The 23,838-nt window shown below is 44.4% G+C and overlaps 1 protein-coding gene across 1 annotated transcript; it reads left to right on the top strand.

Annotated features, from left to right (window-relative positions):
• Window positions 1-688: 688 nt before the first annotated feature.
• On the top strand, window positions 689-1,582 carry LOC138368971 (autotransporter BimA-like). Its single transcript, XM_069331705.1, has one exon. The coding sequence runs from the start codon at window positions 689-691 to the stop codon at window positions 1,580-1,582; it is 894 nt and encodes a 297-aa protein (XP_069187806.1).
• Window positions 1,583-23,838: the final 22,256 nt, after the last annotated feature.

The following is a 23,838-nucleotide window of genomic DNA, read 5'->3' as shown; positions in this document are numbered from 1 at the left end:
GAGAACACCGTGTTCTCCATGATGGTAGTGAGAACACCGTGTTCTCCATGATGGTAGTGAGAACACCGTGTTCTCCATGATGGTAGAGAGAACACCGTGTTCTCCATGATGGTAGAGAGAACACCGTGTTCTCCATGATGGTAGAGAGAACACCGTGTTCTCCATGATGGTAGAGAGAACACCGTGTTCTCCATGATGGTAGAGAGAACACCGTGTTCTCCATGATGGTAGAGAGAACACCGTGTTCTCCATGATGGTAGAGAGAACACCGTGTTCTCCATGATGGTAGAGAGAACACCGTGTTCTCCATGATGGTAGAGAGAACACCGTGTTCTCCATGATGGTAGTGAGAACACCGTGTTCTCCATGATGGTAGTGAGAACACCGTGTTCTCCATGATGGTAGAGAGAACACCGTGTTCTCCATGATGGTAGAGAGAACACCGTGTTCTCCATGATGGTAGAGAGAACACCGTGTTCTCCATGATGGTAGAGAGAACACCGTGTTCTCCATGATGGTAGAGAGAACACCGTGTTCTCCATGATGGTAGAGAGAACACCGCGTTCTCCACGATGGTAGAGAGAACACCGTGTTCTCCATGATGGTAGAGAGAACACCGCGTTCTCCACGATGGTAGAGAGAACACCGCGTTCTCCACGATGGCAGAGAGAACACCGCGTTCTCCACGATGGCAGAGAGCGCCCCGCGTTCCCCACGATGGCAGAGAGCGCCCCGCGTTCCCCACGATGGCAGAGAGCGCCCCGCGTTCCCCACGATGGCAGAGAGCGCCCCGCGTTCCCCGCGATGGCAGAGAGCGCCCCGCGTTCCCCACGATGGCAGAGAGCGCCCCGCGTTCCCCACGATGGCAGAGAGCGCCCCGCGTTCCCCACGATGGCAGAGAGCGCCCCGCGTTCCCCACGATGGCAGAGAGCGCCCCGCGTTCCCCACGATGGCAGAGAGCGCCCCGCGTTCCCCACGATGGCAGAGAGCGCCCCGCGTTCCCCACGATGGCAGAGAGCGCCCCGCGTTCCCCACGATGGCAGAGAGCGCCCCGCGTTCCCCACGATGGCAGAGAGCGCCCCGCGTTCCCCACGATGGCAGAGAGCGCCCCGCGTTCCCCACGATGGCAGAGAGCGCCCCGCGTTCCCCACGATGGCAGAGAGCGCCCCGCGTTCCCCACGATGGCAGAGAGCGCCCCGCGTTCCCCACGATGGCAGAGAGCGCCCCGCGTTCCCCACGATGGCAGAGAGCGCCCCGCGTTCTCCACGATGGCAGAGAGCGCCCCGCGTTCCCCACGATGGCAGAGAGCGCCCCGCGTTCCCCACGATGGCAGAGAGCGCCCCGCGTTCCCCACGATGGCAGAGAGCGCCCCGCGTTCCCCACGATGGCAGAGAGCGCCCCGCGTTCCCCACGATGGCAGAGAGCGCCCCGCGTTCTCCACGATGGCAGAGAGCGCCCCGCGTTCCCCACGATGGCAGAGAGCGCCCCGCGTTCTCCACGATGGCAGAGAGCGCCCCGCGTTCCCCACGATGGCAGAGAGAAACCACCATACATTTTTGGGGGTAAAGCTTCATATTTATAAGCTGATGAATCGTTCAGTATGATTTAAACTTTAATAATCTCTCTCTACAGATTATTATATTTGTTTGATCTAATTATCTAATCTTAGTTTTATTCCAGTTAAATATGTCTAAGATTGATTAAACTACTTTACTTTTTGCCAATTTGTTAAGGGTATTTTCTCGTCAAATGACATGAAATATAACTATTTTATTACTTTACATCTGTTGAGACAATTTAAAGCACTGATATTCCGTTGTTTAAAGATTTATGTATTTTTATGTGGTGTAATTATCTTCGTTAAAGATATTTAATTTGATGTTTGTAATATATAGTGATACAGCATTAATAATTTGATGTACCTGGAATTTGTTAATAAATACGATGATTCTGTAGTATGTTTTGTAATTAATGATGCAGAGAGTTACTTTCTGGAAGACTTTTTTAATAAAATATTGTGTAAATTGGTTTTCCATATTTGCTTTGTTGGAAAGGGTTGTTCTGTTTATTGGGGCTGTTCTTAAGTAACTTTTTTCAATAAAAAGGACAGCTGATTTAATACTCAAGAAGAGCCACAGTAAACAATACACTCCTCTCCCAAAAAGCAATCGTTGTATGCCAATTTACATGCCCCCAATGACGGATTTTGATTGATGATGATTAAGCTACCCAAGAGGTGACACGGGCATGAATAGCCCGTAAGTGGTAGATTTTTTGGGAGTGAATAGCCCGTAAGAAGGATGTCACCTTCGATCTATTTACAATGGTATGGCCGCCACGAAGCTTTCGAGAAGCCTCACATGCCATCTACAGGCTGGTGCCCCGAGAAACCATATCTAAAGTGGGCATAACACAACACTCACTAGGAACCTGCTGGTAGATACTACAACACTCCTGGCATCCACTACTGACCAGAGATGACTGTAAATACTGGGAGCTATACTCAGCCAAGAAAAATCGACTCACCCTAAATATACAGAATAACGACTTCGTCACCTTGAATACGCCCAGACCCTGACCTCACCTTGCCTACGCTCAGACCCAGACCTCACCTTGCCTACGCTCAGACCCAGACCTCACCTTGCCTACGCTCAGACCCAGACCTCACCTTGCCTACGCTCAGACCCAGACCTCACCTTGCCTACGCTCAGACCTGGTTACCTGGTTGATGGGGTTCTGGGAGTTCTTCTACTCCCCAAGCCCGGCCCGAGGCCAGGCTTGACTTGTGAGAGTTTGGTCCACTAGGCTGTTACTTGGAGCGGCCCGCAGGCCCACATACCCACCACAGCCCGGTTGGTCGGGCACTCCTTGGAGGAATAAATCTAGTTTCCTCTTGAAGATGTCCACGGTTGTTCCGGCAATATTTCTTATGCTTGCTGGGAGGACGTTGAACAACCGCGGACCTCTGATGTTTATACAGTGTTCTCTGATTGTGCCATTGGCACCTCTGCTCTTCACTGGTTCTATTCTACATTTTCTTCCATATCGTTCACTCCAGTACGTTGTTATTTTTCTGTGTAGATTTGGTACTTGGCCCTCCAGTATCTTCCAGGTGTATATTATTTGATATCTCTCTCGTCTTCTTTCTAGTGAGTACATTTGGAGGGCTTTGAGACGATCCCAATAATTTAGGTGCTTTATTGCGTCTATGCGTGCCGTATATGTTCTCTGTATTCCCTCTATTTCAGCAATCTCTCATGCTCTGAAGGGGGAAGTGAGTACTGAGCAGTACTTAAGACGGGACAACACAAGTGCCTTGAAGAGTACAACCATTGTGATGGGATCCCTGGATTTGAAAGTTCTCGTAATCCATCCTATCATTTTTCTGGATGTCGCAATATTTGCTTGGTTATGCTCCTTAAACGTTAGGTCGTCAGACATTGTTATTCCCAAATCCTTTACATGCTGTTTTCCTACTATGGGTACATTTGATTGTGTTTTGTACTCTGTATTATGTTTAAGGTCCTCATTTTTACCGTACCTGAGTACCTGGAATTTATCGCTGTTAAACATCATGTTATTTTCTGATGCCCAGTCGAAAACTTTATTAATATCAGCTTGAAGTTTTTCAATGTCTTCAGCCGTGGTAATTTTCATACTGATTTTTGTGTCTGCAATGGATGATACGAAGCTATGACTTGTATTTTTGTCTATATCTGATATGAGAATAAGGAAAAGCAGCGGTGCAAGGACTGTACCCTGAGGTACAGAACTTTTAACTGCACTTGGACTAGATTTTATATGGTTGACCGTTACTCGCTGAGTCCTGTTTGACAGAAAACTGAGTATCCAGCGTCCTACTTTACCGGTTATTCCCATTGACTTCATTTTGTGTGCTATCACGCCATGGTCACATTTATCGAAAGCCTTTGCGAAGTCCGTGTATATCACATCAGCATTCTGTTTTTCTTCTAATGCCTCAATGACTTTGTCGTAGTGCTCAAATAGCTGTGAGAGGCACGATCTTCCCGCTCGAAATCCATGTTGGCCTGGGTTGTGAAAGTCATTGGTCTCCATGAAATTGGTGACCTGACTCCTAATCACTCTCTCAAATACTTTTATGATGTGCGATGTTAGTGCAACTGGTCTATAATTCTTTGCCAATGCTTTGCTCCCTCCCTTGTGTAGAGGGGCTATGTCTGCTACTTTAAGTGCATCTGGTATCTCCCCCGTGTCCAAGCTCTTCCTCCACACTATACTGAGTGCCTGTGCTACCGGCACTTTGCATTTCTTTATAAATATTGAATTCCATGAGTCTGGACCTGGGGCCGAGTGCATGGGCATGTTTTAAATTTATCTTTCAAAATTTAGTGCGCTCGTGTTTATATCAGTTATATTTACAGGGGTTTGAATATCCCGCATAAAGAAATTGTCTGGATCTTCCACCTTCATGTTGTTTATTGGAGCGCTAAACATGTCCTCATACTGCTTTTTTAGGATTTCACTAATTTCTTTGTCATCCTCCGTGTATGAACCTTCACTTGTACGAATAGGTTCAATACTGGCAGTGGTTTTTGCTTTTGATTTCGCATATGAGAAGAAATATTTTGGATTTTTCTTTATTTCCTTAATTGCTTTCTGTTCTAACTGCCTTTCTTCAGTTTCATATGAGTGTTTAAATTTCCGCTCGATTTCTTCAATCTCCCTATTTAAATTATTCCTTCTTTGACGGGAAATTCGTGTCTGCATAAGCAGTTCCGTTATTTTATTCCTGCGTTTATAGTGTCGTCTGCGTTCTCTTCCTACGTTGGATCTCTTTCTGCTTTCCTCAAAGGAACATGTTTCAGACAGACTTGATACGCTTCTGAAGTCAGTTTTTCTATTCCTTCTGTAGGACTTGTATTACTTAGAACAGTTCCCCATGGAATGTTTGTAAGTTCCCTGTTTATTATCTCCCAGTCTATCCTTTTATAATTAAAATTTAATTTACTGAATAGCCCCTCTCGCTTTATCAACGTTTTAGGTCTATTCTGAGTATTGATGGTCGTTTGCACTTCAATGAGCTTGTGATCTGAGTATGTGGTATCTGATATCGTAATGTCTCTGATAATGTCTTCATTGTCCGTAAAGACCAGATCTAGAATATTTTCATTTCTCGTTGGCTCCGATATCTGCTGATTGAGTGAAAATTTGTCACAGAATCTAAGTAGTTCTCTAATCTGTGGTTGGTTAGGTCCTGATAATTTCCTGGTATAATATTATTGTTTGCTATTTTCCACCTGAGACTAGGCAAGTTGAAGTCACCTAGGAAGATAATATCAGGTATCGGGTTCTCCAAATTATCAAGGCTATTCTCTATTTTGCTTATCTGTTCTGTGAATTCCTCAGCCGTTGCATCTGGCGGTTTGTATATTAGAATAATCACTAAATTTATTTTCTCTATTTTTAATCCCAGTACCTCTACCACCTCATTTGTAACGTTTAGGAGCTCCGAGCATACAAGGTCTTCCCTAATATACAGACCCACTCCTCCATGTGACCTAATTTTCCTATCACACCTGTATAGGTTATATCCTGGAATCCAGATCTCACTGTCCAACAATTCCCCTGCATGGGTTTCTGTGAAAGCTCCAAATACTGCATTTGACTCCGTGAGGAGGCCATTTATGAACTGTACTTTGTTGTTTGTTCTTGTTTTCAGTCCTTTTATGTTGGCAAAGATGAATGAGGTTATTCTATTAGTGATAGTTTGAATGGGAGACTTTTTCGGCAAGCCCATTATTCGTGGACATAATGAGTTTGTTCTGACCAGTACTGATTGTTGTAGGGCAGTTGTCTGTCGTAGTTGTAGTTCCCTTTCGGTGGGTAATTGTATCTGTAATTCTGGAATGCAAGTGGATCTGGCATCCAGTTCCATACACTCTCCATGCTGCTCCTTTTGAATTCTCTGCCGGTCTGGTATTAAAAATTTATAGAGTTTCCTCCAAATTCATTATCCTGCTTGCGACTCTTTATGTAGCGTTCCGTGCCTTTCACGTGAAAGTGTGGACAGCTAAGGTAATAGCATTTTCTGTCCTCCAGTGAGGTTTGGCACATGTCAGGATGGAAAAACCTACATATTGATCCAAATCGACACTCACCTTTCCTAGGCATATTTAAACATTTTTTGGGATGTTGGTAACTGCATTCTAATCCTTTCTTATTACCAGCATATCTATGTCTGCATATGCCCTTTGCATAAAATTTGCATAAGTCTGTCCTTCTGTTCTGAATTGCTCTATCGGGAACCGTCGTAGTGTCTGTACCTATCGAGCTGTTAGTGCTGTCTGGTACACTTTCTAGTTTACTGTCATCTACATCCGGGCCTACTGAGTCAGAGTTTACAACTTCCTGAGTTTCAGCCTCAGTTTCATCCCTGACTATAGCCTCCGCCCCTTGTATATTAGAATTGTTGTTCCTTTCCCACTCCTTCTGGATGTCTGGTAGGCTTCCAATGAATGATGTTTTCCGATCATGCGTCATGTTATCTAGAAGGTTTTTTAGGATATTCTAAGCTGGCAGGTCATTTTTACACACGCAGAGCAAGTGGCCAGCTCTCAGTGCCGTAGTGTTACTCACTCCTGTACAAGCCGAATGGAATCTAGTCTTACAGATATAACATTCAATTCCCGTTACCTTCGTCTTTAAGAAGTTGTTACAGTGGCCACAAATTTGTTTATTTACTCCCATATTGCCTTGTTTTGTTGTATATATCTATATATTTATAATATTATATGTATATTGTATATTTGTAACAATATATATGTATATATATTTATATGTTTAATATATATAATATTATATGTATACCGTATATTTGTAATATTATGTATGTTATTTTGTTCAAACTTTATGGCAGGTACTTAGCGTAGGGTAGCGAAGCTGGTCCCCGGTGAATACAGGTGACCTCTTGTTGTCCCAGGTTGATGTCACCAGTTTCCAGTTACCCGATTTATAACACTGATGCCGCCTCTTGCCACTATTCTATATTTCTAGTATTCTATATTTATACTATTCACTTCCAACTTATATGTTGTTGTGATACCCGTTCCACATCACTGTTCCACGAATCACCATTCACTATTTTTTTTTCCTAATACACGCATGTACACAAAGCCTCGTTCACTGGCTCACACGCGGTCTAACGTTTATTCTCTATTTAACACAAAGTTCTATTGTTAATGACTACTTTTAATTTTCCAGCGGGTCACTATGCACTTTGTTATGTCTGACAGCAGTAGTCCTAAGAATCCCAGTTAATGTCACGATTTTAACAGAGCGCGCACGGTTCGTCTGCCCCCTCCCTCGCCCTCGACACACGCCTCACCTTGCCTACGCTCAGACCCAGACCTCACCTTGCCTATGCTCAGACCCAGACCTCACCTTGCCTATGCTCAGACCCAGACCTCACCTTGCCTACGCTCAGACCCAGACCTCACCTTGCCTATGCTCAGACCCAGACCTCACCTTGCCTACGCTCAGACCCAGACCTCACCTTGCCTACGCTCAGACCCAGGCATCGCCTTGCCTACGCTCAGACCCAGACCTCACCTTGCCTACGCTCAGACCCAGACCTCACCTTGCCTACGCTCAGACCCAGGCATCGCCTTGCCTACCCTCAGATCCAGACCTCACCTTGTCCACGCTCAGACCCAGACCTCACCTTGCCTACGCTCAGACCCAGGCATCGCCTTGCCTACGCTCAGACCCAGACCTCACCTTGCCTACGCTCAGACCCAGACATCACCTTGCCTAAGCTCAGACCCAGACCTCACCTTGCCTGAGATTAGCGATTTTGAACAAACGAACATTTACACATTTATTTACATAGACTACATAAATAAAAACGTAAATGTTCGTTGTTCAAATATTGTTATCTATATGAACAAAAATGTAAATGTTCGTTTGTTCAAAATTGCTAATCCCTGAAAGTTCTTCACATATTGTTTTGAAATTTTGATACAACGTTTCATTCTCATACGAAATATATTTTTATATACGTGCTATATAGATCTCACGTCTGTGAAAGGTAAAAACATTTAAAAAAAAAAAAAAAAAAAAAACAGTGCCAAATGTTGGACGTAAGAGCAACACATTTTGTAATCTCCGAAAGTTCTTCACCGATTGCTTTGAGATTTTGACACAATGTTCCATTCGAATACACACACATTTTTATATACCTACTTTACAGATGCAACACCTGTGACAGGTAAAAACATGCTTTATTTGAAAAATAGTGCTATCCGTTGCACGTAAAATCAACACACGCTCTACTAAATATGTTACGATTCCATTTCAATGTTTCCGATTGCAGTGATAAATTTAATTTTCATTGATTTAAATTTTTCATTTTGATTTAATTATTTTGTGTGATATTGCATTGGAATTGAGCTGAGTTGTTTACCATTACATTAATTTCATGAGTATAGTTTTTTTAATTGTTCTCATTTCTTTTTTTTTATTGTTCTTATTTTTCAGTGATGGGAACATCAGATCATTTGGGAATGCATCGGACGAGTGAGTGGGGGATGGTGGGGAGGATGAGGGGACGGGGGAATGGGGAATGGTTGGACGGAAGAGGGGGAGAATGATGGTTAGGCTGGGGGACAGGGGAGAGTTGCTGTGGCTGAGCCACAGCAACGCGTGGTACAGCTAGTATATAATATATCTCAATCCCAAGGTTTCTCTTGCTAATGACGGTCAATTCATTTGCCTTCCGGTAATTTGGGGAACCGCAAATCTTCTCACCTAAAAGGTCACCTAGAGAGCATAACCAATTAGTAAAGCAAGTGAGGAGTTACTCCATCACCTACACTACCGTTACCACCATCACCTACACTACCGTTACCACCATCACCTACACTACCGTTACCACCATCACCTACACTACCGTTACCACCATCACCTACACTACCGTTACCACCATCACCTACACTACCGTTACCACCATCACCTACACTACCGTTACCACCATCACCCACACTACCGTTACCACCATCACCCACACTACCGTTACCACCATCACCCACACTACCGTTACCACCATCACCTACACTACCGTTACCTCCATCACCTACACTACCGTTACCACCATCACCTACACTACCGTTACCACCATCACCTACACTACCGTTACCACCATCACCTACACTACCGTTACCACCATCACCTACACTCCCGTTACCACCATCACCTACACTACCGTTACCACCATCACCTACACTACCGTTACCACCATCACCTACACTACCGTTACCACCATCACCTACACTCCCGTTACCACCATCACCTACACTCCCGTTACCACCATCACCTACACTCCCGTTACCACCATCACCTACACTACCGTTACCACCATCACCTACACTCCCGTTACCACCATCACTACACTACCGTTACCACCATCACCCACACTATCGTTACCACCATCACCCACACTATCGTTACCACCATCACTACACTACCGTTACCACCATCACCTACACTACCGTTACCTCCATCACTAACACTACCGTTACCACCATCACCTACACTACCGTTACCACCATCACCCACACTACCGTTACCACCATCACCCACACTACCGTTACCACCATCACCCACACTACCGTTACCACCATCACCCACACTACCGTTACCACCATCACTACACTACTGTTACCACCATCACCCACACTACCGTTACCACCATCACCCACACTACCGTTACCACCATCACCTACACTACCGTTACCACCACCACCTACACTACCGTTACCACCATCACCTGCACTCCAGTAGTTGCGTAAAGTACGCCTACGACAGTGCACAGCACCTGAGCAGGTGAGCTCATTAGGCTCCCCTGCTCAGGTGGTGCACAGGTACGTAGACACACGGTGTTCTGGGGGGGTTCGCCAGGTGAGTGGCACGTGCCGGGTACGGCACTTGACAGGATGTGGGGGGTATGTGGTGGTGTGTGGTCATGTAGGGAGAGTAAAGGAAGAGGAGAAGAGGAGAGGAGAAGAGGAGAGGAGAAGAGGAGAGGAATAGTAGTAGATGAATATGTATGAGTATGTGCCATAGAGTTAATCCAGTGTGAAGATAGATCGATGGATAGATAGATGTTAGTATGTGGTTATGTAGAGGGGGGAGGGGTCCCCTTACCTGGGAAGGATATGTTGAGGGAGGGGGTCTCCCTATAGCCGAGAGGGTAGGAGACCAGGCTCTTAAGATGAGTATGGGGAGAGGAGGAGGAGGGAAAAAGGGGGGAGGGGATCAGATGGCTGGTTTGTGTGTGATAGTGGAGACATTTTTTTTCTTAAAGAATGTCTGTTTTATGTAAGGAAAGAACCGTTTAACTTTTCTCCCCCAATCCAGTTGTGTCGGCGGTGTTCAATGACGGAGATTAGTTAGATGTCAGACAGGGTCGTGTTAGCAGTGGGGACATCTCCACATGAAATGATGTATCACAATCGTTTTTTCTGTAAACCGTGTGTGGATCTCTCTCTCTCCATCCCCCCCCCCCCTTCACCCTCACATCTAGCTTGCTTCTAGAGTGAAGCGTATAATGCCCACATTGACCTCAGATTTGCACCAGAGGGTAGTAGCAACAGGAGCGGATCGCTCACCCCCAGCACCTTAGGCTGTGTGGGAGGCCGGCCCATGGACGTTCCGCACTTGAGTGACCAGTATTGGCATTAGCTGCTGGGGTCATATGTCTCTCCCCTACTTCCCGCACTCCCTCCGTGCAGGTGACAGACAGCATCAATCACTCGACAATTTCACAAACTTCACATTACCTCAGTCCGCGGTCTGGAGGTCTGCTTTTGAGGTGTCGGATAACCTCTTGAGAGAGTTTGACATAAGTCTAGTGTAGGGATACCACACACCATAGCCAGAAGGTGGTGTTTTTTCACTACTGAATGAATGAATATATGCAATTTTAGATCTAACCCTAGGAGCTTCACCATTACACACATCTGTGGTAGAGGTTTCAGGTGGGATGATCATAGCCTCACTCCAGCAGCACCACCACCTAGCCCAACTCCCCTCCCTCCCCTCCTCAACCCTCTGCCATACCACAAACATGACATTCAATCATTCTCTCTCTCTCTCTCTCTCTCTCTCTCTCTCTCTCTCTCTCTCTCTCTCTCTCTCTCTCTCTCTCTCTCTCTCTCTCAGGCTGAGCCGTTAGTGAAATACCCGGCTTCAATTGCTGGGACATACGGTCTTCAGTTTCGTCAGGCTGGCCTCATGCCATTAGGACTGTATGACACTGCGCGCAACAGTAGACTTTTAATATCATAGCAAGACAATGTCACAGAATGTTCAACGCTCTTATACTGAAGAAGTGAGTGAGGCACTTAGTAACGTAACGTGGAAATCAACTTTGTCCGATGTCCGAATATCATTATTGAAATAGGAACCATAGCAAGGATATGTTGAGGAGGGAGGGGTCCCCCTACCTTGATACAATGTAAGCCCATCCTTACGTAAGCCCATCCACCCCCATCCAACCCCCCCTCCCCAGCCCATACCATCACAAGCATCACTTCACTCTTCCCAGCCCGGATGTTCTATGCAAAGCCTTTAGTATTATTAATTCTGATCATATGTAGAGTAGTGACCCAGTTCACATACACACAGATGCCATCCCATTCCACACATGCTCACAAGAGGACATACCACGCTGGAAGACAGAAGAGTTTGGGGAGATGTGATCACTACCTACAAATTCTAATATTTTTTTTTAACTGTATGGTCACTTGTTCTGCCTCTCGCTAGTCAATAAACACAAATTTTTGTATCATTTCTTGACTAAAATAGCACTCCGAAACATCTTTGCACATTTTAATTTTTCATTGACACGTGCTCAGCCATCAAAGGGAATCTCACTACTACATTGATGGCTGGTGTGTTAAATAAACGCTCCTTAACTAGCTTAACGTTTTCTTTGAGAAACTTATATGTGGTGATCATATCTCCCGAGTCCACACACATAACCCACACATCACCCAACTTCTGTTATTTAAATCATAGCTCGCATCTAATTTACTGTTTTTTGCAGAAACTAAGTTTTGAGAGTATGCACAAAGTCACCAATCACTATTTATATCATCAAAGTTATTCTAAGAGATTTTTTAGTTTAAAAAAAATACTTTCACCATCATACATCCATATTGAGAGAGAGAAGGCAAACATAACGTGGTTATTGCATCTAGTTTTAAAAAGGGGTTTGAATAAGAAGTCATATTTCCATAAAAAATACTTTACAGCATCCATTATTTAGGAGCAGTAAAAGGGAAACGGGATCCACACATACATTTTCCAAGCATTACAATGCTATCGAGGTAAACATAACATAAAAAAACAGTAATGTAGTATGCTATTAGCCTGCTAGTCAAAAACCTAACAGATATGATTTCACAGAGTTTTAACCTTTGCAAGTTTTTTAATGTTTTGTCTTCACTTGTGCTAAGTGAGTCAGACAAAATGTGGCATTGCGCTATTAGCAAGGCAAGGCAATACATATCAAAGACAAAAAGTAGCAATATGCTATTAGCTACAAGGTCAAAACATAACACACATTATTTCACAGGCTTTTTTTCTAGCAAATAAGGTTCCTTTATGTAGTTCAACACATCAAACGCCACCAGTCCACGAAATAAGAGGCTGACTTAGGAGGAAAGAAAAGGTATTGTGAAATATGCACCACACCACCTTCTGGAAGGCAAAGTTTGAGAAGACGTGATCACTACTTACATAGCCTCCTCATCTTTCTCTCATTAGTCATTAAACATCCTTTGCATCATTTCTTGACTAAAACAGCACTCAAAAACATATGTGGTCATTTATATTCTCATTGTCACACTTATAGTCAACAATTTGTTTTGCAGAGTGACGAGTTATGCATAGTGACGTGATTTCACTGTGAGCACAGTTTTAAGAGTTCACAGTGTATTAATTACGATCGTGGATATGTTATGTTATGTTTATGAAGATCATTGCTTCTTATTTTAACCCATTTCACTACGCCCTGCTTTTCAGTCTTCTCATGTACTTTTCAAATAAAGTTTGCTTACTGTTTTCCAGTAGATTCGCTTCACACTACATATATTAATCAACTTTCAAATTCTTTACAATTTCAGTTCAGTTTCTTTTCAATATCACGGCTTTTTGTCGTTTCCCCTGTCAGTATCTAGTTCAAGACCTCGCATTATCAATGTCCTTACTGTTTAACAAATTATTTATTAGTTAGTTCAAACTATTTTGTGCACATCACCCGGTTACCGCTTATTGTCCACCGCTGATGTGTGAATCATATTTTCTCTTTCACAAAAACATATATATATTTATACTTGAACACTACCCTCAGTCTTTTAGCTCATCATAACTTAACACATGCACTTGACTTTTACTTATTTTAAATTTTCTCATTCTTTTCAAATAATATATTTGAATTCGAGGTTTGGATTGAACTCCGGTCCATAACCAAATCCCAGACCAGTGTTGTAAAACAGTCAACAATAAATAATGACGGCTTTCCCATATGAGGCGAGGGGCGAACAGTCACGCAAGAGGAACTAGATATGCTTATTAATTTATGATCTGACGGATCAAAAACTGTGAACGCCAAGAAATCTGGACTCCACCTGCCAAAGATTATTGGGGAATATAAACCTGGATATGGGTATGGAAATGTCAAGACACACAAGCCTGGAAACCCACTTCGGCCAATCATCAGCCAGATACCCACACCCACGTACAGACTGGCGAAACGACTCAACGGCTTGCTGACTCCTTATGTCCCTTGCGCCTTCAGCCTGAAGTCTCCAAAGGAATTTGTTGACTAGCTGCGGGGAACACGGGCCACAGGGATAAGAGCCTAGTTGGACGTAGAATCTCTGTTTACCAACGTACCTGTGGATGAAACAATCGGGATGATAGCCGACAGAGTGTTCCGTGATCCGGCCTGTACTCCTCTTGACATACCAGAAAACAGTCTAAGGAAACTACTCCAAGCTTGTACTAAAGAGGCACCCTTCTTGAGCCCGGATGGACACATGTATAAGCAAGTAGATGGGGTCGCCATGGGTTCTCCCCTAGATGTCCTGTTTGCTAACTTCTACATGGGTACCATCGAGCAAAAAGTCTTAGTCGACATGAACTTGAAACCGGCCATATACTGCAGGTATGTTGACGACATTTTTACACAGGTACCTGATATCAGACATCTGCAGGAGCTGAAGGAGGCATTTCAGCAGAATTCTGTGTTGCGTTTCACTTACGAGATGGAGAAGGATGGGAAGCTGCCCTTTCTAGATGTAACAGTCATGGAAAGGAGCGGAGTTTTCCACACTGCAGTCTACACTAAGGAAACAAACATAGGAATGTGCCTGAATGCCAACAGTGACTGCCCAGACAGGTACAAGAGGAGTGTTGTTAACGCTTATGTCGACCGTGCCTTCAGCCACAGCTCAGAATGGAAGCATGTCGACGAAGAACTCTGCAGGGTAAGGCAGGTCCTAGTCAACAACGGTTTCTCCAATGGTTTCGTGGAAGACATCATAAGAAGGAAAGTGAAACGCCATGCAACCTCTGAAGAGACAACTAACACAACACCTATACCCCCTATTAGACTATTTTACAGGAACTTCTTTTCCACAGCCCATAAAACGGAGGAAAGGGTCCTGAAAGATATGGTCAGTAGAAACGTTATCCCTACAGACAAAAATCAGAAGATACAACTGACGATTTACTATAAAACCAGAAAAACGGCCAGCCTACTCATGAGAAACTCTACAGACACAAAGCAGAATGCTTTAAAAGAGACCAACGTCGTCTATGCCTTCAAATGCCCTCTTGGGGATTGTAAGCCTAAAAAAAGCCAGTATATAGGCAAGACAACAACATCTCTTTCCAGGCGTTTAACGATGCATAAGCAACAGGGCTCCATTAAGGAACATATAATCTCTTCCCACAACCAAACCATCACCAGAGAAATCTTAGCAAACAACACAGAAATCATCGATAGATACAGCGATAGCAGGCGGCTTGACGTCTGCGAGGCACTACACATCAAGAAGTCAACACCAGCAATCAACAGCCAATTAATGCACAACTATATTCTACTCACTTCAAGACTCCGCTCCAATATAGAAGCATCAAGAAATATGGACCAATAGGCTTTCTACAATTACTTCCATTCAATACCCATTGTTTCGTGTTCTGTCTTGTGTTTGAATTTAATACCCATTCAATACCCATTGTTGAAAGTTTGTTTTCACCTCATCCACCTCACCCAAATGTAGATATAAAATCGAAGATGTGTAAGCTCTATTCAGTTTCAGTTGTGTGTTTGTAAACTAAAGTCTTTGAAAATGTAATAAGTTTTACGAAACGCGCTCAAGTGTCGCGTCAGACTAGAAATAAAAATGAATTTTGGAGAATTGATCTTTGAATTACCATCAACAGTGAAAAGAAACGTAAGAAAGATCGAGAAAATTCGTGTTAGAATTATTAATCTTACTTTTTCGGTCATATTTAATATATGTCTACAGGAAAGACTGCTACCAAAATATATATATAATATATATATATATATATATATATATATATATATATATATATATATATATATATATATATATATATATATATATATATATAATAGTGTTTATTATTTTTTTGCCTCGTTTATGGAGGACTGGGGAATGTGAAGTGGGGAATTGATAACTGTTACCAGCACGGGAGGGGGGTGAGCGAAGGGTGCGACATATAACACCACTTTAACGTGCAGAACATCAAAGACCACACACCAGTACAGTTCTGCACATGCCCACATTGTGCCATGCGGGCTGCCTCATGGCCTATGTGCCGCTACTGCTATGTGGCAGAGTGAGCTGTAACTGGAGTGAGTATGGTGAGCCATATTGCTGTCATTCCCAGCAGATGCGTCTCTCTCTTCAAGAGGAGAACAGTTCAAAACACTGGCTCCTGCACTCATCCATGTGCCATGTGGTGATACTTTTCAGGTCTATGTGGTGGTATGTGGTCCTCATTCTTACCACTCTGGAAGGTCAGGGAGTGGAGGGAGAGGGGTTTCCCACCCACCCTGATTACAAAAACAGTACGGGTAAATTCACACCCTCATTTGTTACTTTGACCTCCAACCATGTACACCTCTCCACTACAGGAAGATATTGGAGACCCCCACCACAGGCAAAGAATTGGTAAATAATACACTACATAAAACAGAGACCTGCACTATCAGTCAAAGCTTCCGCCCGCTCCCCTCCCTTCCCCTTCCCCTTTCCCCTCCTCAGCCCATACCCATCTTAAGAACATGGTCTCCTACCCTCTCAGGGTTGGGGGACCCCTCCCTCCTCAACATATCCTTGCCATGGTTCACATTTCAATAATGATATTCGGACATCGGACAAAGTTGATTTCCACGTTACGTTACTAAGTGCCTCACTCACTTCTTCAGTATAAGAACATTGAACATTCTGTGACTTTGTCTTGCTATGATATTAAAAGTCTACTGTTGCACGCAGTGTCATACAGTCCAAATGGCATGAGGCCAACCTGACGAAACTGAAGATTCTATGTCCCAGCAATTGAAGCCGGGTATTTCACTAACGGCTCAGCCTGAGAGAGAGAGAGAGAGAGAGAGAGAGAGAGAGAGAGAGAGAGAGAGAGAGAGAGAAAGAGAGAGAATGATTGAATGTCATGTTTGTGGTATGGCAGAGGGTTGAGGAGGGGAGGGAGGGGAGTTGGGCTAGGTGGTGGTGCTGCTGGAGTGAGGCTATGATCATCCCACCTCAAACCTCTACCACAGATGTGTGTAATGGTGAAGCTCCTAGGGTTAGAACTAAAATTGCATATATTCATTCATTCAGTAGTGTGAAAACACCACCTTCTGTCTATGATGTGTGGTATCCCTACACTAGACTTATGTCAAACTCTCTCAAGAGGTTATCCGACACCTCAAAAGCATTCCTCCAGACCGCGGACTGAGGTAATGTGAAGTTTGTGAAATTGTCGAGTGATTGATGCTGTCTGTCACCTGCACGGAGGGAGTGCGGGAAGTAGGGGAGAGACATATGACCCCAGCAGCTAATGCCAATACTGGTCACTCAAGTGCGGAACGTCCATGGGCCGGCCTCCCACACAGCCTAAGGTGCTGGGGGTGAGCGACCCGCTCCTGTTGCTACTACCCTCTGGTGCAAACCTGAGGTCAATGTGGGCATTATACGCTTCACTCTAGAAGCAAGCTAGATGTGAGGGTGATGGGGGGGGGGGGATGGAGAGAGAGATCCACACACGGTTTACAGAAAAAACGATTGTGATACATCATTTCATGTGGAGATGTCCCCACTGCTAACACGACCCTGTCTGACATCTAACTAATCTCCGTCATTGAACACCGCCGACACAACTGGATTGGGGGAGAAAAGTTAAGCGGTTCTTTCCTTACATAAAACAGACATTCTTTAAGAAAAAAAATGTCTCCACTATCACACACAAACCAGCCATCTGATCCCCTCCCCCCTTTTCCCCTCCTCCTCCTCTCCCCATACTCATCTTAAGAGCCTGGTCTCCTACCCTTTCGGCTATGGGGGGACCCCCTCCCTCCTCAACATATCCTTCCCAGGTAAGGGGACCCCTCCTTCCTCTACATAACTACATACTCACATGTATCTATCCATCGATCTATCCTCACACAGGATTAACTCTATGGCACATACTCATACATATTCATCTACTACTATTCCTCTCCTCTTCCTTTACTCTCCCTACATGAGCACATACCACCACATACCCCCCACACCCACGCTCCAACATGACCCCCCGTCAAGTGCCGTACCCGGCACGTGCCACTCACCTGGCGAATCCCCCAGTACACCGTGCGTCTACGTACCTGTGCACCACCTGAGCAGGGGAGCCTAATGAGCTCTCCTGCTCAGGTGCTGCGCACGGTCATATCTTGAGGTTATCTTGAGATGATTTCGGGGCTTTAGTGTCCCGCGCGGCCTGGTCCTCGACCAGGCCTCCACCCCCAGGAAGCAGCCCGTGACAGCTGACTAACTCCCAGGTACCTATTTTACTGCTAGGTAACATGGGCATAGGGTGAAAGAAACTCTGCCCAATGTTTCTCGTTGGCACGTGGGATCGAACCCAGGACCACAGGGTCACAAGTCCAGGGTGCTGTCCGCTCGGCCGACCGGTCGTAGGCGTACTTTACGCTACTTCCTGTTACCTCCATCACTACACTCCCGTTACCTCCATCACCTACACTACACCTACATAACGGTGACAGTCTTCATGAGGTCTGCCACTTTAGCTTCTGACTAATGGTAAGTCACATTACAACAATTTAGGTTTCTTTTTTAGTTGTGATATTCTGTAAATTTGTTGTCCGTCACTTACATTGTAAGTAGTGTAAGTTAGTGGGACTACTTATAACATGCTCACCTATTTTTTTTTTTTTTTTTTTTTTTTTTAGCTTGTAGGATCAAAATTCAAAATTTTCCCTGTAAAATGTGCTTATTGTGTTGGTGTTGAAGTTGTGTGTGACCTCTTCTAGTTCATTTAATTTTCTTTCTGTTCCATTCACCTGGGCTGAAGGAGACTCGAACACGGACCCCATGTGTGTGAGGCTGACGCTCTACCGACCGAGCTATTAAGCAGTCTTAATAAGGAAAGTTCCCATCCTGCTGCCAAACCTGAATGAGGGAAAGTAGAAAATTCCAGTGAAAAATTCCAGTAGAAAATTCCGTGCAAACTGTTTCCACGGATGTGTGGATGACAATTGTAATTTTCTTTCTTAGATGCCTAATATTTCCTCACATGCTAGACCCTCACCCGAGTCTAGCTTCCTCTCATTCCCGCTCATTATATTGGAATTCATTGTAAACATTTCCCGCTGCTCAATAATTTCTCCTCAAGGAAGTATGTTTAGATCTTTTCTCGCTCTCTTCACTTTAATTCCGTCGACAGATGCGGTTCTTCATAGTCCCCCTCTTCACGGGGCTCTGGGGAGAACCTAAGGTAAACTGAGCACATTTTTGAGTTTCCTTGAGAGCTTACGAGGCTGGGGCTCCACGCCTGGGCTGCTTAATGCCTCTGTATTGAGGTCAGTGACTGAAGGCTGCTCTGGTGAGCGAGTGAGTGTGTGTGTGTGTGTGTGCGTGTGTGTGTGTGTGTGTGTGTGTGTGTGTGTGTGTGTGTGTGTGTGTGTGTGTTTGTTTCTTGCCACTTGGCCGCCGTGGGAATTTGTAGCCCATAATAGCCACAAGTAATTTCCTTCACACTTTCAAATGTGCATTTAAGTGCATGAAACGTTTGGCTATTTTAGGATTAATGCTACAAATTATACCTTTGAAACACAAATTGTTCGACATATTAGATAACTCCAATATTATATACATATATATATATATATATATATATATATATATATATATATATATATATATATATATATATATATATATATATATATATATAATATCGTGCGAAGATGCAATGTAATCCTACACCTTTTGATGCTTGGGAATGAAATTTTTCTCCGACTGTTCCGTGACATGCAGGCGAGATTACAGTGAGGAACATGGGATAATATGCCCTCATCAATGAGTGGATCAAAATTATGTAATGCCACTGTGAAATATATTTATGCTCTGGGGATCTTGAATCATTTATTTGGTATAAACTACACACTCAGAGCACGAGGTAAGCGTGCTTCATATTAATGGTGCAGGATCAGGTAGCATGCCACTGTTTACAGGTGACTACCGTCTCATCATTCATATAAAACAAGCAAATTGAAAAGTAAATATGATATAAATATAAAGACACACGCACACTCAAAGGAACTTACAGGGTAGAAAAGACACAGTATATTTAAAGTTTATATATTACATTTATTTATTTTATTTATTAAAAAGTTCATTTAACACAGGAGGCACACGTGCAATGGTGACAGAGGTGAAAATTGAGTACCCAAATGAGTCACAGTGACATTAGAAAGAACGTTTTCAGTGTCAAAGTAGTTAGTAAATGGAATGCATTAGGAAGTGATGTGGTGAAGGCTGACTCCACACAGTTTCAAATGGTTATATATATATATATATATATATATATATATATATATATATATATATATATATATATATATATATATATATATATATATATATATATATATATATAGTATAATTTGGTAGCAGTCTTTCTTGTAAACATATGTTGTTAAATATGACTGAAAAGGTAAAATTAAAAATTCTAATACGAATTTTCTCAATATTTCTTGTTTCTTTTCGCTGTCGATGGTAATTGAAAAATCAATTATCCAAAATTCATATTTATTTCTAGTCTGACGCCTGAACGCGTTTCATAATAATTTATTACATTCTCAAAGACTTTATTTTACACACACAACTGTAACCTGTGAACACGCAAATTTGTCCATACTTATACTCGCATTTGGGTGAGGTGATATGGAACAACAGTTTTGGGTGATGTGAACAAACTTGTGTCAAACACAAGACAAAACACGAAACTATGGGTATTAATTGGATATGAGAACATAAGAATGGAAGTAACTGCAGAGGGCCTATTGGCCCATACTTCCTCTTGATGCTTCTATATTGGTTCAGAGTCTTGAAGTGTGTAGAATATAGTTGTGCATTAATTGGCTGTTGATTGCTGGTGTTGACTTTTTGATGTGTAGTGCCTCGCAGATGTCAAGCCTCCTGCTATCGCTGTATCTATCGATGACTTCTGTGTTGTTTGTTAAGATTTCTCTGGTGATGGTCTGGTTGTGGGAGGGGATTATATGTTCCTTTATGGAGCCCTGTTGATTATGCATTGTTACTCGCCTGGAAAGAGACGTTGTTGTCTTGCCTATATACTGAGTTCTTTGGGGCTTACAGTCCCCAAGTGGGCATTTGAAGGCATTGACGACGTTGGTTTCCTTCAAGGCGTTCTGCTTTGTGTCTGGAGAGTTTCTCATGAGTAGGTTGGCCGTTTTTTTGGTTTTATAGAAAATCGTCAGTTGTATTTTCTGATTGTTGTCTGTAGGGATAACGTTACTATCAACAATATCTTTCAGGACCCTTTCCTCCATTTTATGAGCTGTCGAAAAGAAGTTCCTGTAAAATAGTCTAATAGGGGGGGTACATGTTTTGTGCTAGTTGACTATTCAGAGGTTGCGTGGCATTTTACCTTTCTTTTTATGGTCTACAAAACCATTAGAGAAGCCGTTGTTGACTAGGACCTGCCTTACCCTACAGAGTTCTTCATCGACTTCCATCCTGAGCTGTGGCTGAGAGCACTGTCGACGTAAGCGTTGACAACACTCCTCTTATACCTGTCTGAGCAGTCACTGCTGGCATTGAGGCACATTTCTATGTTTGTTTCCTTAGTGTAGACTGCAGTGTGGAAACCTGCGCTCTTTTCCATGACTGTTACATCTAGAAAGGGCAGCTTCCCATCCTTCTCCATCTCGTAAGTGAAACTCAACTCAGAATTCCGCTCAAATGCCTCCTTTAACTCCTGCAGACATCTGACATCACATACCTGTGTAAAAATGTCAACATACCTGCAGTATATGGCAGGTTTCAAGCCTATGTCAACTAAGACCTTCTGCTCGATGGTACCTATGTAGAAGTTCGCAAACAGGACACCTAGGGGAGAACCCATGGCGACCCCATATTCTTGCTTATACATGTGTCCATCTGGGCTCAAGAAGGGTGCCTCTTTAGTACAAGCTTGGAGTAGTTTTCTTAGAATGTTTTCTGGTATGTCAAGAAGAGTACAAGTCGGATCATGATACACTCTGTCCGCTATCATCCCGATTGTTTCATCCACAGGTACGTTGGTAAACAGTGATTTTACGTCCAACGAGACTCTTATCCCTGTGGCCCGTGTTCCCCGCAGTTAGCCAACAAATTCCTATGGAGACTTCAGGCTGAAAGCACAAGGGACATAAGGAGTCAACAAGCCGTTGAGTCGCTTTGCCAGTCTGTACGTGGGTGTGGGTATCTGGCTGATGATTGGCCAAAGTGGGTTTCCAGGCTTGTGGGTCTTGACATTTCCATACGCATACCCAGGTTTGTATTCGCAAATAAACTCTGACAGGTGGAGTCCGGATTTCTTGGCGTTCACAGTTTCGATCAGTCTGTTTACCTTTGTTTTCAATTCGACTGTAGTGTCCTTCGTTACCCTTTGGAATTTAGTTTGGTCAGAGAGGAAAGGTTCATTTTCGTCAGATATTCGTCTTTTTTAAGAAGAACGTATATAACATATACGTTATTCTCCCAGCGTGGTAGTGTGACTTTCCCGGCGTGCTAGCGTGACTCTCCCAGCGTGCTAGCGTGACTCTCCCATCATGCTAGCGTGACTCTCCCAGTGTGCTTGCGTGTCTCTCCCGGCGTGCTAGCGTGACTCTCCCGGCGTGCTAGCGCAACCCGTTCTCGCAAATTTAATAAGTCAATATTGACTTATTAAATATGTGCATAGGTGACATACTTAACATAATAGATACCCTTAAAAAGATTCATAGAAAACACCGACCTTACCTAACCTTGTTAGTATCTTAAGATAAGCATCTTATTGCTTCGTAATTACAATTATTACCTAACCTATAATAGGTATAGGTTAAGTAATAATTGTAAATACGAAGCAATAAGATGCTTATCTTAAGATACTAACAAGGTTAGGTAAGGTCGGTGTTTTCTATGAATCTTTTTAAGGGTATCTATTATGTTTGGTATATCACCTATGCACGTAGTTAATAAGTCAATATTGACTTTACGAATTTGCGAGAACGGGTTGGCTAGCGTGACTCTCCCGGCGTGCTAGCGTGACTCTCCCGGCGTGCTAGCGTGACTCTCCCGGCGTGCTAGCGTGACTCTCCCGGCTTGCTAGCGTGACTCTCCCGGCGTGCTTGCGTGACTCTCCAAGCGTGTTAGCGTGACTCTCTCGGCGTGCTAGCGTGACTCTCCCGGCGTGCTAGCGTGACTCTCCCGGCGTGCTAGCGTGACTCTCCCGGCGTGGTACCGTGACTCTCCCGGCGTGGTAGCGTGACTCTCCCGGCGTGGTAGCGTGACTCTCCCGGCATGGTAGCGTGACTCTCCTGGCGTGCTAGCGTGACTCTCCCGGCTTGCTAGCGTGACTCTCCCGGCTTGCTAGCATGACTCTCCCGGCTTGCTAGCGTGACTCTCCAAGCGTGCTAGCGTGACTCTCCAAGCGTGCTAGCGTGACTCTCCCGGCGTGCTAGCGTGACTCTCCCGGCGTGGTAGCGTGACTCTCCCGGCGTGGTAGCGTGACTCTCCCGGCGTGGTAGCGTGACTCTCCCGGCGTGGTAGCGTGACTCTCCCGGCGTGGTAGCGTGACTCTCCCGGCGTGGTAGCGTGACTCTCCCGGCGTGGTAGCGTGACTCTCCCGGCGTGGTAGCGTGACTCTCCCGGCGTGCTAGCGTGACTCTCCCGGCGTGCTAGCGTGACTCTCCCGGCGTGGTAGCGTGACTCTCCCGGCGTGGTAGCGTGACTCTCCCGGCGTGGTAGCGTGACTCTCCCGGCGTGGTAGCGTGACTCTCCCGGCGTGGTAGCGTGACTCTCCCGGCGTGGTAGCGTGACTCTCCCGGCGTGGTAGCGTGACTCTCCCGGCGTGGTAGCGTGACTCTCCCAGCGTGCTAGCGTGACTCTCCCGGCGTGGTAGCGTGACTCTCCCGGCGTGGTAGCGTGACTCTCTCGGCGTGGTAGCGTGACTCTCCCGGCTTGGTAGCGTAACTCTCCCAGCGTGCTAGCGTGA

Source organism: Procambarus clarkii, chromosome 3, assembly GCF_040958095.1.
Source record: "Procambarus clarkii isolate CNS0578487 chromosome 3, FALCON_Pclarkii_2.0, whole genome shotgun sequence".
Taxonomy (NCBI): Eukaryota; Metazoa; Arthropoda; class Malacostraca; order Decapoda; family Cambaridae; genus Procambarus; species Procambarus clarkii.
This window is presented reverse-complemented; position numbering and strand designations above follow the sequence as displayed.